The sequence below is a fragment of the Protopterus annectens genome, chromosome 5.part1 (assembly GCF_019279795.1).
Source record: "Protopterus annectens isolate FY-2018-M chromosome 5.part1, PAN1.0, whole genome shotgun sequence".
Lineage (NCBI taxonomy): Eukaryota > Metazoa > Chordata > Ceratodontiformes > Protopteridae > Protopterus > Protopterus annectens.
Genome location: NC_056736.1, coordinates 393,765,613 through 393,781,058, shown reverse-complemented (window position 1 = coordinate 393,781,058; position 15,446 = coordinate 393,765,613). Strand labels below are relative to the sequence as shown.

At 38.9% G+C, this 15,446-nt stretch overlaps 1 protein-coding gene across 3 annotated transcripts in view; it reads right to left on the bottom strand.

Moving 5' to 3' along the window:
• Window positions 1–15,446, bottom strand: part of REPS2 (RALBP1 associated Eps domain containing 2) — a 2,057,440-nt gene that overhangs the window by 338,153 nt on the left and 1,703,841 nt on the right. For all 3 annotated transcript variants that reach the window (XM_044073054.1, XM_044073053.1, XM_044073052.1), the window contains exons 13-14: window positions 14,981–15,029; window positions 5,794–5,930 (exon numbers count right to left, since the gene is read on the bottom strand). In XM_044073054.1, coding sequence (XP_043928989.1) covers window positions 5,794–5,930; window positions 14,981–15,029 — 186 coding nt within the window. The remainder of the gene's footprint in view (window positions 1–5,793; window positions 5,931–14,980; window positions 15,030–15,446) is intronic.

The following is a 15,446-nucleotide window of genomic DNA, read 5'->3' as shown; positions in this document are numbered from 1 at the left end:
CCTTGTTCAACTTGGTGAGAAGGACATCAGTGTGCCGGACTATACAGTCACCTATGACTAAGTGTTAGATACATTGTCTTGCCTTAGGGGCTGTTGCTGGGTGGCACACTGGTGTTGTGAACTATGTGACACTTTTGTTGTGATTATTGTTTGTTTGCGTTTCAATTTCAGAGGTCCTTGTTGCTTGGGCAGGTTACAGTTAAGGACCTCCGAACACTAAGACTTGTGAGAGATGCACTTATATATCCAAATTGGAAGCCAGGCACTCTCCAGCCAAGACCGGAATAGCTGGTCAAGAGGAGAAGGTCAACACTTGCACCACACCACATGGATCACACAGCCCTCCAGAATACACAGTAGCATTGCCTTCACATAAAAACACAAACCACACACCCACCTTCATGGAGGCTCTCAATAAAAATCTACCTAAACAGCACAGACCTCCAAGGCAGAAACGCACTCGACCACCACAACACAACACTAATCATAAAACACATAACTCTCCTAAACAGCGTGCCACACAACTAAAGCCCCTAAGGCAAAACAGCATGCCCAACACACGAGTCATAGGTTACTCGATAGTGAGACACACTGATGTCCCACTCACTAGGTTGAATAAGAAGAAAGTAACAGTCAGCTGCCTGTCAGGTGCCAGGATCCGCCACATGATGCACACACTCAGGTCCCTCAACAACAGGTACAAATATGACTCTGTCATTGTACATGTGGGTGTGAATGACAGGAGACGTACCTCCCTGGACTACATGAAAAGAAACATGGAGGAGCTCTCTGATTATGTAACCCAGGCAGGTATGACCCTAGCCCTGAGCAGCGTCCTACCTTCACCCATAATGATACCATAGTACAAGCAGAAAATGATTGATTTCAACAACTGGCTAAGTTTCTGGTGTCATTCTATGGGGATCCAGTTTCTGTCTGCCTGGGGTGACTGACGGACCTCGATGCTTTGCCAGAGATGACCTGTATCTGTCACTCCTGGGCTTCTGGATACTGGCCAAGGCACATGCCACCCCTATAGTGCCTTTTTAGGCAGTGTTCCAAAGACCAAATTACCACCGTGACAGCTACAAACAAATGCAATCTGAGAGTCATGCTGCTCAACGCTAGAAGTCTAAATCTCAAAATTCACTCACTTGAAGTACTCCTTAAAATGGAGATCAACATTTGTGCTGTAACAGAGACCTGGTTCAAGGCAGCAGAAAGTACCACTGCACTACCAGGCTATAACTCATTCCAAACCTTTCGGCCCCAGAACTGTGACCGAAGCTCCAAAGGTGATGGTGTTTCCATATTCATAAAGGATGCGCACACCTCCAGACTGGTAGACCAACAAAATGCATCTGAGATATTTCAGGTGCAGCTAACATTGGGTAAGACAGTGATTCAGGTTGTAGCCTGCTATAGGTCCCTAACCATGTCCCAAGACTCACTCTCCACGTTCTTAAGCACCCTGGAGAATATTAGGGTCCAACCTAACACTCTCACACTGGGCGACTTCAACTACCCCTCTTTTAACTGGCGAAAACTACTCATGTACCAATACACTTGTCCAACGCTTTCTGGAATTCATTAATTCCAATGCCCTGGACCAGCTCGTTCTTACACTCACTAGATGTAGCAACATCCTTGACCTGGTCATTACTAACATGGGCGACCGCTGCTCTACACCAATAGTCAACTCCTCCCTGGTTAGATCTGACCACAAACTAATCACCTTAGAAATCCAAACATATTACCCTTCACCTATAAGCTTCACTACACTAAGTGCAATCTCAGACTTGATATATTTAAGTAGCAGGGGTGTGGGGGGGTGCAGGGGACCTTGCCCCCCTGCTTATACTTGGAGAAGAGTAATATGGTTTGTCTTTTATTTGTTTCTGTATGTACGTGTGCTGGAATACAGTAAGTGTTGGTATCCTGTGTGTTTTCAATATTATGAGATTTACTATTTTGAGTTTTCAGTATTTTGAACTTTTAAGATTTTGGCCTTAGGATTTTGGGCTTTCAGGCTTTAGAAGTGAATGTGTGTGTGTGTGTGTGTGTGAGTGTGTGTGTGTGTGTGTGTGTGTGTGTGTGTGTGTGTGTGTGTGTGTGTGTGTGTGTGTGTGTGTGTGTGTGCGTGTGTGCAGTCAATTAATTATTTATAATAAACAACATAGTATAGTTAAGCATTATTCATGTATACATGAATAATAATAAATGTTGCTCAATGATTTATTTGGTCACTGTCACACACTGGCTATATGTTGCACATGCAATATCGGTCAATGTTTTTATGTCAGTATTTTTTCTTTGTAATCTTGGTCAATGTTTTATGTCAGTATTTTTTTCTTTGTATTGCTAAGTGCATTTAATAATTGTTATTATCTTTGCAGATGTAGCCTAATTTATGGCTGAAAAGGGTCCTGGGACCATTTCACTCTCCTGGTTACCAAAGTACAAATAAATATGAAGTAGAAAAAAGGAGGGTGAACATGACAGAAATATATGAGGAACTAGTAAAGCACAGTTTAAGTCTGCATCATTCATGAGAGAGAAAAATCCTTCCACTGAAGGCATTAGGAAGTACCAGACTAAGGTTAGAGTCCTACTACTTGACTTGTAAACATACAGCAAGGATCATTTACTGCAGTGAGAGTTTTCACACCTCAGCATGAGTGTGTGCGGGAGGGTTTGTCAACTCTATTAGGACTACAAAAGACACCTCTTACAAAAAACTGTTTTTATCTACTTTCTTTTGCTGCAAATAGCTAGCAGCTATTTATAACATAAAACAAGCTCTGACAGACACACAAATGAGGCTCAGTCAGGTAAACATAGAAGCAGCTCTGTTACAGAAGGTGTGTTTTGATGATAGTGTTTCACAGTCCTGTCATTCAATCTTAATGGCATGATAAAACAGCACCACTTCCTTATGTCTAGCACGAGTCATATAAAGAGGAATGGAAATGTATTATGGGAAGAAGGAATGAAAGCAAGAAAACAAGATTCATTACTAAGGCAGGCTCCATCGACCGCCATTTTGAGAGAAACAGATTAAAATTGTAAAAGAAGTACTTTGAGTGATTTTGAGGCATTACAATTGCTCACAAACAAAGATACAATGACAAAAAAATATGTTTTTTGAGTTTTAAGGTGGAGTTTTCATTTAAATAGTCATCCTGACTTGTTGGATTGTCCCTGTATTCCCTTTGGAACCTCCTGTAATTTCTTCTTAAATTTTTGTTTACCAGAAATTTTTGTGATTGTTTAATTTGTTTCTTGCTAGAACAGGATGAGGGGTTAGAGAATCTCTTAGAAAATTAAAAAAAAAGCAGAGCTGAAAAATCTTAGCAATTCCTAGGATCATCTTACCCCTCTCATCACACTTTCTGGTAACCTCTGCAGCAGAGGGATTAAAAGCAGTAACAAACTCCAACCGAGAACACCGGCACATTCTGGAAAGTCTTTCGTAAAGAGAACCCCCGGGACAATCAGATACTGCACTCTCCTTTGAGTATGAATCGAAAATATGAAGGGAAAACCCTGCATCTGTCCCTCTTATCATCCTGTTCAGATTCACATTCTTGAATTTCTTCATGAAAAAAGGCATTGCTCTTACTTTTACAATAAACCACCTTATAACAAGGGTCAATAATGTGAATTAAACCCTGAGCCATACCTATCAAACTACCTCTGTCTAGGGAAATTTGAGGAAGAGTAGATGCATGTTAAGTTTTCTGTTTCTCTTTAACAGGAAAAATGGGGTTACCAGTGTTGTTAATGGCAGCAGCAGCTTCCCCAGTGATGGGCACAACATGCTAGTCTGCTGTGTTGGCAATGGCTGTTGGCTTAACTTTTTCTTTCTGTGGTGAGAAGGACAGAGCACAGGACAGGTAGTCTGCTCTATGGTCAATTCAAAAATGGTGCCTCTTTCCAAGGGGAAAACAAGCATATGCTGGTAACATTGTAAAGTTGTAAAACAAACACACTTTTTTATCACAAAAACAAAACATTAAACAGCATTTCAGCACACTTTGCTAGCCCCAAAAGTAAAATAAACACAATTTCTTCACAGAAAAATGGTTGTCAACTACTTTAAACAACTTTTACATTTCAAGAAAAAAGTGCTCTCCTGTTGTGACAGTCCATTAAAACACAAACTCCTACATTAAAACTTTCCTAAGGTACATTTAAACAATATATATATTTTTTTATGTTGGAGGTTCTTCCCCATAGCGAACTTATCTGTCCAGCAAATGAACAACATAAGCCGACTGTCAATAATTGAAAACCTGCAGAGGAGGACTCTGGTCAATGGCAGGAAAGCTCTGAAGGGGTCGGTGCCCAAACCTGTCATTTTAGGCACCTCAGCTTCAGCTGCCTAACAGTCTGAGTGAGTGAATGGTGCCTTGAAGCTTTGGAGGCTGGACGGCTGCATATCCTTGGCACAATATAACCCATGTAGCTAATTCTATTACAGCAATGGCAAGTATGATGATCACCCATTATCAACAGTTCAAAAACAGATGTAAGAAAACCAGACATAGTAGTCCAAGAAAAAAGACAAAAGCACTGTTGATCAATTAAACTGTTACATCCTGTATTTATAGTGTCATACATACTGAGAATCACAAAATCTTAAAATACCAAGATTTACAAGCAAAAACAAGAGCAACATGGAAGAAAGATACCCAGATAGTTCCAATAGTGGAAAGGACTAGAAACGGACTTTACAATCATATTTAAATATGCTACTAATATCTATAACGTCATATGAACTGTAGGAGGGAGAAATATGGGGTATATTATGGGGATCCGTATTGTTCCTCGAACGGCCGTTTCACCGAATGTGAAATGGCCGAGCACACTTTCGCGAAAGTGCTTTTCACCGAAAAAGCACTTTTGTGAAAGTGTGCTAAAAAAAAAAGAAAAACGTGGGGGGAATGGCCATTGCTGAGATCGTAGTACAGTGGGGATAAGGGAATATTTCCTTTTCCCCACTGTAGTGCGATCTCAAAGTGAGACTATAAAAGTAGGGGGGTGGGGGGTGCTTGCCCCCCTGCGTAAACTTGAGTAATATGTTTTTTTTTTCTTTTTAATTTTGTTATATTTTTTGCACAGTTTAGCGAACGTGCTTTTTTGGTGAAAAGCACGTTCGCTAAAGTGTGTTCGGTTGTTTTGGTTTCGGTTAGGTTGGATTTCGTGCAATAGTACAAGATCCATATTATGAGTGCTGAGAACAGCACTTCTGGCTAACTTCAAAGACTGAAGCAGTACTGATTTCATGAACTTTCACTATTCCCTGACTTAGAAATGGGGTCCATTGCAATCAAGGTATGTAAAAAACCTAAGCATATGGAGAAAATAAAAAGGCAGTTAAGTGAAAGTTTTCCTTCTCACAAAAAACTACTTTGAATTTGAAATCTCTCATGAAAGAAAAGATTGGAAGAACTTCTCCACAAGTATCACTAAAAGAATCACATCACCTTTATGAACTTCTCAAATTAAAAACTGCAAGTTCAGCTGTAGCCTGCTTCTGTACTACGAGATAACCATGGCTTCTCAATGGATATGCTTGCTACAGTCTACATAAGGTCTTAAGGCATTTTATTTAAATGCATATTTTTGTATATGGCATTGAAAATATATTCTTTGTTATAAATTTAGTCACAAAAGGTGGTGATGCTTGGGTCACTTTACCTACCTATACAAATACAACCTAGTGCTGCAAATGTATTCCAAAATGAAAGAATTAGACAGCTTTCATTATATGGAAGTATGAGTAATTACCTTGGGAGTTTTGTTGAAGCAGTTTGTTCAGATCAAGGGACGATGCTCTGGAATGTGTTTTTTGGGGTCTTGGAGGGGGAGTGGGTGGTTCTTCCACCTTTTTCATTGCATCATCTATAGAAGTACTGGAGTAGGACCTGAAATGGGAAAACACGTATATTAAACCAAGTACACATTTACTTCTGTAGATGACCCTCTACACACTACCACATGTTAATCCAGCTTTCTCATAACTACAGTACATGCATGCTGATGATTCCAGTTTACAAGCCTAGAGCCCCCATAACCCCATTAAAGGCACTACCAACATCCAGCAATGTTTTTAATGTAAAGATGTAACTTGTTTCAAGGAATATACATTGCATTTTTCATTGTCACTCAACAAGTATGCATCTCAACACAATACAGTGTGTCACAAAAATTAGGCTTAAAAGTTAAAACAAATTAGCATTGTTAGCTAATGTAAGCCTCTACTACTTGTATAACCACTTTTATCTTCTTTTACATTACCATTGTTTTGCATTCTTGCTTTCTACATGTCACAGATTGCTTCTTGTGAGCGCTATCATTTTTTTATCAACCTTGAGCTCTTTCTCAGCACCTGCTGTTATTTCGTTGTCTCCTGATTCAATGTTTTTCTTTTTGAAATGTGCATTCCAGGCCAAGACTGAAATTGGTCATTTGTGATCACTGCTCTATCCTGCTCTATCCTGATTAACAAGCATATATTCTTACATACATATACACAAATAAATAAAGTGGCCAATTTCAAATCTCACAATTCCATTTAACTAGAAGGGTGACCTAGGCCAAGTCTCCAGCCTCCAGCATCTTAGACCTTTCAACAACAAAATTAACTCAATGAATATGAAATTACTTTCTTCTTCTTTTAGCTTTTCCCGGTTAGGGGTCCCCACAGTGGATCACCTGTCCACTCATGACTGGCAGTAGAGTTTTACGGTGTCAAGTTGCCAGCCCGGCACCCAACCTTCCACGGAAGGTACACACACACTCATGCCTAAGGCCAATTTAGAGTGTCTAATCCACCTACAACATGTCTTTGGGATGTGGGAGTAAACCGGAGCACCCGGAGGAAACCCAGGCGACCACAGTGAGGACATGCAGACTCTGCACAGAAGGCCCCCAAGCCAAGTATCGAACTGGAGAACCCCCTGTTGTGAGGTGACAATGCTAACCGCTGCACCACCATGGCCACCCGAATATGAAATTACCTAAAGTGCCAGATTACTAGCGGGGAAGTGGAAATGCAATCTCTTTTTAATACACATATTTGTATCAGAAATTATATGCCAGATTACCATAGCTCATTTTAACAAGTATTTGTGACAACAGTAAATGACTTGTCACTATAATTTGGGAAGATATGGTGCCCTGTGAGTTCAAGTTCTCATTTCCTTATAACACTAGAATATTTCTTATCCTTTTGTTAACATTTTCTCTGGAGAAGGCAACAGCAGAAATCAGTTTAGTTGCTTGTCACCCATGAGTGGTTCCATAAACAGAATGTTCAGCTGTGGAATCAGTATATTTAAACAGCACTGCAGCTGATCCTAAAGCAGGTATTTGAGCTGTATACCTCACTGCAGAAGGCAGCTACTACTTTATGCCGTACTGTTCCATACAATTCATAAAGACCCTCTTCCTTTAATGTAGTCTATTTTAGTGAAGACATTACTGGACCTATTAACCTTAATGGGAGGAATGGTAATTGTCAACAATGACACAAACATTTTCATCATCAGTAGAAGTGGCTTGTCCAAAAAAACTTGAAGTACACATATGAGAACGATTTACAGCAATTATTTATTGGAGGACAATACAGAACACCACATTTATTTTATTTATTTATTTTACATTTGTTGGCTGGGCTAGTTTAACTGGGTACATGTCCATTTTCAGTAGAGGCCCGGGGAGAAAAGCTCCAGGAAAGCATACAAAATTAATAGAGGATATAAGAGAAACAATGTAAACAGCAGTAATTGTTACATAAAAACATTATACCAAAAAATTGATTACAATTTTTTTGTACAGAAGATGAACTACTCTTAGTAACTATAGCAAAATCAAAATCTTTTAAGGGTAGTATACTAAAGAACGTATAATATACTTGTAAACACTGAATTTATATGCAAAACTTAATATACAGAAGCATTATAGGAAGGTTGTAGTAGATGTAGGTTGAAAATTAGAGTCAAGAATAAATGTTAGTCAGGGTTGGTATAGGAACATAACCAGTGGTTATTGAGAAATAGTTTTAGATTTCTTTTAAAAAGTGGGAGTAAGGTCTGAGATGTGAGGTCAGGCGGTAGTTGATTCCATACTTTTCCGACAGAGTTAGAGAACAAGGAGTCACCTGCTGAGTTTTTTGATTTGGTAGTATTCATCAGCATTTTGTTTGAGGAGCGTAGATTCTTGTGATTATTATATAGTTTAATGAGGCTATAGAGTATAGGAGTGTTGCCGGGTTGATAAAGGGTCTTATGGGTTATAGTAAGTTGGTGGAATTGAATCTGATTAAGAAATTCTAACCAGCCTAGTTGTTTTAGATTCAGACAGTGATGAGTTCTGAAAGGAGAGCCTGTAGCAAATCTGGCAATATTATTATAGGATATAGCTAGTTTGTTAAGGTTATTTTTAGAGAGGTTGGTGTATATAGGAGAGGCATAGAGTAGGGTTGAGATTAAGTGAGTTCCGGCTATAGCAGTCCTAGCTACTGGTGTAAGAAAGGGTTTGATTCTATAGAGGGATTCTAGTTTTCTGTTAATTAATTTTATTGTGGTATTTATGTGAGTATCAAAGTTGAGATAATTGTCAATTGCAATTCCTAAGAGTTTAGTAGTCGGGTCAGGAGAAATAAGAGTACCATTATTGGATGTAAGGGTGAAATGTAGAGGGGTGGACTTTTGGGTTGGTGTGAAGAGTAATAGTTTAGTTTTGGGGGGGGTTTAGTAGGAGGCAGCAGTTAGAGAACCATGTTCTACAGTATTGAAAGCTTTTTGTGTAAGTGACTGAAGTTCGGCCTGGGAAGTGGCTGAACAGATTATAGTAGAGTTGTCTGCATATTAAATGCAAGTGGAGAGTGGAATGGCTAAATGGAGGTCGCTGATATAAATGGAAAACAAGAGAGGGCCTAATATGGAGCCCTGTGGAACACCTAGTGAGATAGGAAGGTGATTAGATAGTTTATTTTGCCAGAGTACAGCCTGCTGTCAGTTTTCAAGGTAAGATGTGAACCAATTCATAGATAAAGGGTCAAGTGAATGGGACCTCAGTATATGTAGAAGGAGTTGGTGATTAACCATGTCAAAAGCTTTAGATAAATCGACAAAGAATGCAGAAGAAATAATATTATTGTTGCGGTTTTTGTTAATACAGTTAGTGAATGATAAGGCAGTGGTGGTACTATGGAATGGTCGGAAACCATGTTGACAGTTAGCTAGTAGGTTGTGATGGAGAAGGTGGTTAAGTAGTTGTTTGTGAATGCGCTTCTCCATTATTTTTGCAAGTGGGGAGAGTAGAGCTATGGGACGAAAGTTGGAAAAGTCATTGGAGTTCCCACCTTTATGTAGTGGGATGGTATGAGAAAGTTTCCAGATAGATGGGATAGTAACTTCCTTTATGGCTCTATTTATCAGTATGGAGATGGGATAAGCAATAGCTTTAGCTCCTTTTTGCAGGAATTCAGCTGGGAGATTATCAGCTGAGGGGGTAGTTGGTTTTAGCTTTTGGAGAAGGGAGCAGATATAGGATGTGGGCACTGGTTCTAAATGAAATAATGGGGGTGGCTTGGTAGTGGGAGCTAGCAGATTGGAGGTATCAGGTGATAGATGGCTAGCAAGAGTTTGGATAGTGTTAGTGAAGAAAGAATTGAAGGCATTAGCTGTTTGTGTTATATTTTCAGGGTTAGAGCCTAGAGGGTTGGGGGTAATAGTTTCACCTGGGTAAAGAAGTTTGTTAATACTAGTCCAAAGTTTTTGTGGTTCCTTGAGGAAGGATTGTTGTAGTTGGAGATAGTAGTTCTTTTTGTCTATTTCTATGCTGTCTAAAGGTTTGGTGATCTATAGGATTCTTAGTAGTACACCATTTTGCCCAGGATTTGTTTCTGTGAAGGATTAGTTGCCTAGTATTGTTAGAGAGCCAAGGAGCAGGTTTAGCTTTATTTCTAGTAGAACGTGTTGGGGCGTGATGGTCCAGGATTGTTAAGAATGTGGAATTTAAGTATTCAACTGCTTTATTTATAGGGAGGAATTTTAATGGTGACCAATTACATTGTTTAAGTTCTGTTTGGAACAGCTCAGGGTTAAAATGCTTCTTGGTGGGTACTGTTCTGAAAGTGTTATGGGAAGTTGGTTGGTTTTATGTCTGATTATATATATATTAGCAAATGGTCACTTAGGTCATCTGGGAGAGTTCCTGTTGTGTAAGTTTGGTGAGGACTATTAGTGAGTATCCAATCCAAGGTACTTTCTTTATTGTTAAGTCTATTAATTCTGGTGGGGGAGTTTATATCTTGCGAAAAACCATAAAGGTTGGTATGGTTGGTAGGGTTTGTATTGCTACATGAATTCCAATCTATATTAAAGTCTCCTAGGACTATGGTTTCTTGTGGGAGATTAGAAGAAAGCCAATTTAGGATGTATTCAAGTATGCAGATGTTATTTCCTGGGGGAAGATATGTGCAGATGATGTTTATGGCTTTATGTGTGTTAAGCTGGAATTTGGAGATAATTATTATGGCACTGTTGTCTAAAGGTAGGTTAAGATTTACAGTGTTGAGTTGTATTATTGTTTTATAAAGAATTGCTACCCCTCCTCCTTTTTTGGATGTGCGGTCTAGTCGAATGATGCTATATCCTGGAGGGGTGATTTCATTGTCTTTTATTGTGGGTTTTAGCCATGTTTCTGATAAGCAAAGGACGTCAAATTGGTGGACATCTAGACGGGCATGAACTTCAGAGATTTTACTGCAGATACTACGTATATTAAGATGAGCAACACAGAGTGAATTAGAAGGTTTGATACGAGGTAGGGTGCTAGTTTTATATTGGTTACAGTTTGCAGTGGATGGGATGGAGTTTGGGCCAGGGTTAGGATGAATGTCCCCGTCTATTAAGGAGTGGAGGAATATAAAGTGCTTAGGTTGGAGAGGCTTACAATAGTAATCAATTTTTTGTTAGTTTTTAGGTTGCTATAGTTGATGTGTACTAGTCTGTAATATTTAGCTAGTAGGCAGCTGGGTTTGTAAATGAAATTTAGGAAGTTTGGAGATATGGTTAATGTTGGCAGTAAAGTGTGTTTGGAAGGGATGAGGAGGGTATAGTAAAGAGGTTGTTCATAGGAGGTTAAGAGATAGGTTGTGGTTATAGCAGGTAGGAGTGAGACCAGTATTAATAGTTGTAATTTGTATGGCATGGTTGAGTTGGACTTAATATTGATAGTGAGGTGTGAGTTTAAAGTGGAGGTAGGTTTTATAGGCATATTAGGAGGTGTGCCAATAGGTGGTATTTAGTACTAAGGTGGATGAGAGGTAAGGTATCAGTGGGTGTGTTGTGAGAAATTGAGGCTGGGTGTGGTAATGATGTGATTTGTGTGACTGGAGTAGGTGTAATGGTGGTGTGTCTATAGAGGAATAAATCTAGGACCTCTGGGGGTGGGTGGGAATTGGGACAGGGTAGAGGAGCGGAGTGAGCCCGAAGGGCGAACAGAGCGGGTAGAGACAAGAGAGTGGACTTTCAAGGAAGACAATCTAAGTGGGTGAATTCTGTAGGTAAGTCTGAAAGTGAGAGAATGTAGAAGTAAGTTGTGAGGCTATTAAGAGGAAAGTAAGGATTTCAGTGGAGTAGAATGTGGTTAAAGAAATCCTAGGATAAGGGTGAGGAGGTAAAAGAGTGAGTTAGTGAAAAGCAGAAGCTAAAAAAACAGGATAGGGAGGTATAGAGCTGCAGTTTGCTGTCAGAACTGTACGGGTTATTAGCTTAAGCCCAAAGAACAGGACTCAGACATCAAGCATTCCCATTTTCCTGTTAAACTCACCTTACCCCAGCAATTATAAATGGGAAATATATATATATATATATATATATATAAAATAGTTAGCAATGGATATATAGATATATGTAGATCTATGTCATTTGCTTGAATGCTCATTTGGTTAACTATTAAATGAAAATCAAATCAAAATTATTCTCCAAGAAAATTTATTTGACAGAGTCACAAGTGAAAAAAAAGTGTAGAAGTCTACAGACAGTAACTGATGGTGTCATTTCTGGTTAGATGGAAGTAAGTCTAGATGAGTATGTGTGGATTGGCAATGGCCACTATCACGTCATACCCTAAGATCTGTAGATATTTTTGTTTGTGTACCAGCACTGATTCACTGTGGATGGTATCTGTGATGAAAGGAAGTACTGCCAGTACAGCTAGCTGGAATTTTGTAAATAATTATGCGTAATTTGTGAATACCAAACTAGTTTATATAGGATGCCTGTGTTACAACTGTATTAGAACTGTATGTCATGTGTATATCAAACTGCTCTGTACAGATGTTTGTGTTGATAAGGTATTTGTAAAAGTGCTGTGTTTAAAATGTATCCACAGTGTGCTCTACTGGAAGAGAACAGAAATGTACATGCACTATTGTAACTGTTTAAATGCGTATATTTTAACAGTGGAAACTGGGATACAGGAGGTTAACCTCAGTCCAGAAAATTTTAGAAAATTATCTGTAATTAAATTACTTTATAGGCTACGCAATAAAAAGACTATCTCTCAAGTTTTCAATGCAGCTAGAGACACAAAGTCAATACTAAGAAGCTTTCTGTATTGTCCTTGGAGTGACCTAATTGCTACTTTTGGAGCATGAAGGAATGCAATTGTTTTAAAACTTCCAGCATCTACCAAAGATTGTAGGAAATGCCCTTGTCTGTATATCTTTACAGATAAATGCTAAATGCTGCCATCTCCCAAAAATGATGGTTTCAGCCTGGAAACTATAAGTCAGATGACCAGAAATTATGTCAGTTTGCAAGCTATCCCAGCAGTAATATTTTGGATATTAATTTGAGAGGTCTCTTAGTGAAACAGGGCATTCTGCATTATGTATTGGACCCGACAACAACAAGATCTATTCACCACATCTGCCTTGCTCTAATGAAGTAAGTTTCTAGGGAATGGTATAATTCTCTTAGATTCAGTCAGGAATATAGTAAAGTTTAGTTTAGATATCTTTCTTTATTTTTATGAGTCTGTACTGCAATGTTATTTTAAATATTTCCTGTAGTTTTGAACTCTGATGTCACTGTGAATATGTATTTTGTATCCTCTTGTTCTTTTACTATTTATTATTAAATATATTTAAACCTTTCATTTTGGCTGATCTGTGTAGAGATATTTAAGTTTTGAGAGTATCTGCATATTTATTTGGTGACACTGTGTGGGCCACTCCTAACAGACTTGCTCTTGGTCAAACTACCACTTGTATTAGTATTAATATTACACAGTAAGATTGACAACCCATTGTTAACGGCCTTAAAGTAGCTGATAAGGAGTGACTGGTATCAGTGGAAAGTACCTTATAATCAGGGCAGAAGAGGGCATAGCTAGTAAACCTGTGCCATCCTTTCCCAGGGGTGTGTGTGTGTGTGTGTGTGTGTGTGTGTGTGTGTGTGTGTGTGTATGTAAATCAAACTTCAAAGAGTGTATTTGTCAGCTACTTGGGCAGAGACACGAAGCACTGGTTGGACAGAGAGGGTGCTGGAGGTCTTGGCTTGGTCACTCAGCTGAGATCTCAACTCTATAGCTGTGCCAGTGGGGAGTTTTATTGAGGATTTGGAGGAAGAGGGAGAAACCAATCCTGGACTGACTGTGGTCTTTGTGTGCTCTTAAGGGAAATTACACTGGATGCAGAGAGCTTCATCTGGAAATACTGTGGGTGCACCTGTCATCCTCCCAGTGAACATCCCTCACTGTTGCCAGTGGTGACGATTGAGGCTCCTTGATTGCTGGTCCAATGGTGGGTCGTTAGAACTGACATCTAGTGTTAAGCATGGTAATGGGAAAAAAAATAAATACACATTCTATGCATGGGTGACATAAAAATGGCAATATTCTCAAAATAATGAAAATATCTGGTGCATCATGTCACTGCAAGACACTCAGCATTTGCCAAGGAGAAACTCTCTATGCAGTCAATAACCCTTGCTGTAGTTGCCTCCGATGAAAATGAATAGGTCACTCCTAGTGAATATTGTACACTGATTGGTATAAAAAGCAGACAATCATATACAAACACTGATGAGAGGTAAAAAAAAAAGCGCACAACTGTCTACCTTTACATACTGCATGCAACTTATCTGTATTTTTAGATTCCTCCAAAGGATGAGCAAAACGTGATTAGGTTCATAGGCGGTACTAGGCTATTAGCCCTAGGGCCTATATAAGCCTAGCCAAAAAGGTACCCTGGCTTTCACCACCCAAGAAAATTATTTTCCTGTGCCCCTGTCGAGCAGAGCCACAGAAGTGATCCCTGATTGTTTACATAACAGTTCCTCAATCACAAGTGAAAAAGAAAACAAGTTACAACCACGTAAATTTATCTTAAAAAAAATGTTCCTTCAAAGGAGCAAGCACCATTCCCCATTACCTGTTGACTTAATAGTTGCATAACAGAAGAAAAGGAGAGCTCTCCAATACACCATGCAGTGGTCTAGGATAAACAGCGATGCTGTAGTAACTGTGTTACAATGACACAATCTATGTGCAAGTGAAAAGTCAAGCAAATGTCACCAGGCATTCAGAACCTGCAGGAATAGCCATCAATCACCAGTAGAGAAACTATACTTGTATAACTTATGAGCAGTCATATTAGATTCCCAGTCTATTTCACAAAACAAGCAAATAAAATAATCATAATATGCTCAAATCATGGACTATGTGCTCATGTCTTACATTACAGCCATCTAAAAAGATCTTATAAACATTCATTCCATCTGGTAAATGTACAGTGTGTAACTAACTCTAGGATATGTCATCTGTACATTTAACACATGAATGAAATAATACAGGCCACTAGTTTCAAATTACCCCCCCCCCCCCCCCACAATGTACAGAAAACATAACTGCACTAGTAATTTGCAAAACTGTTAACAAAAATGTTGACTACAAGTACCTGGGCCTTAGTCTTGCTTTTAGTTGATGATCTACTTCCAGTGCAACAACTGAAAAATAAAAAAATAATAAACTGTAGTTATTGTTTGATAAAAAGCATGCAGAAGCAGTTCTTTACATGAATCAATACAGTACATTTCTAGGCCTGAAAACTAACACATCTCCATTATTGCAATGTACTTGGCATTCTTTATTTCAGGACTTCAAATCATTCCCTGTTGATAACTGTTAGGAGTCTATACTGGATATATGAAGAGAGTCAAATTCCTATATCAACAATTAACATGAACAGGTAAATGGCTCAAACATCTACATGTGGCTGCAGTATAAACAGGTGCAACAAAAATATCTGCACCATGAGATAAGCATAAGTTCAGACAAGTTATGCATACATTTCTTCTCATATTTCTTTCATATACCAGAACAATTTTACTGTGAAATTCTACCAAACTACTTTTACATACCAT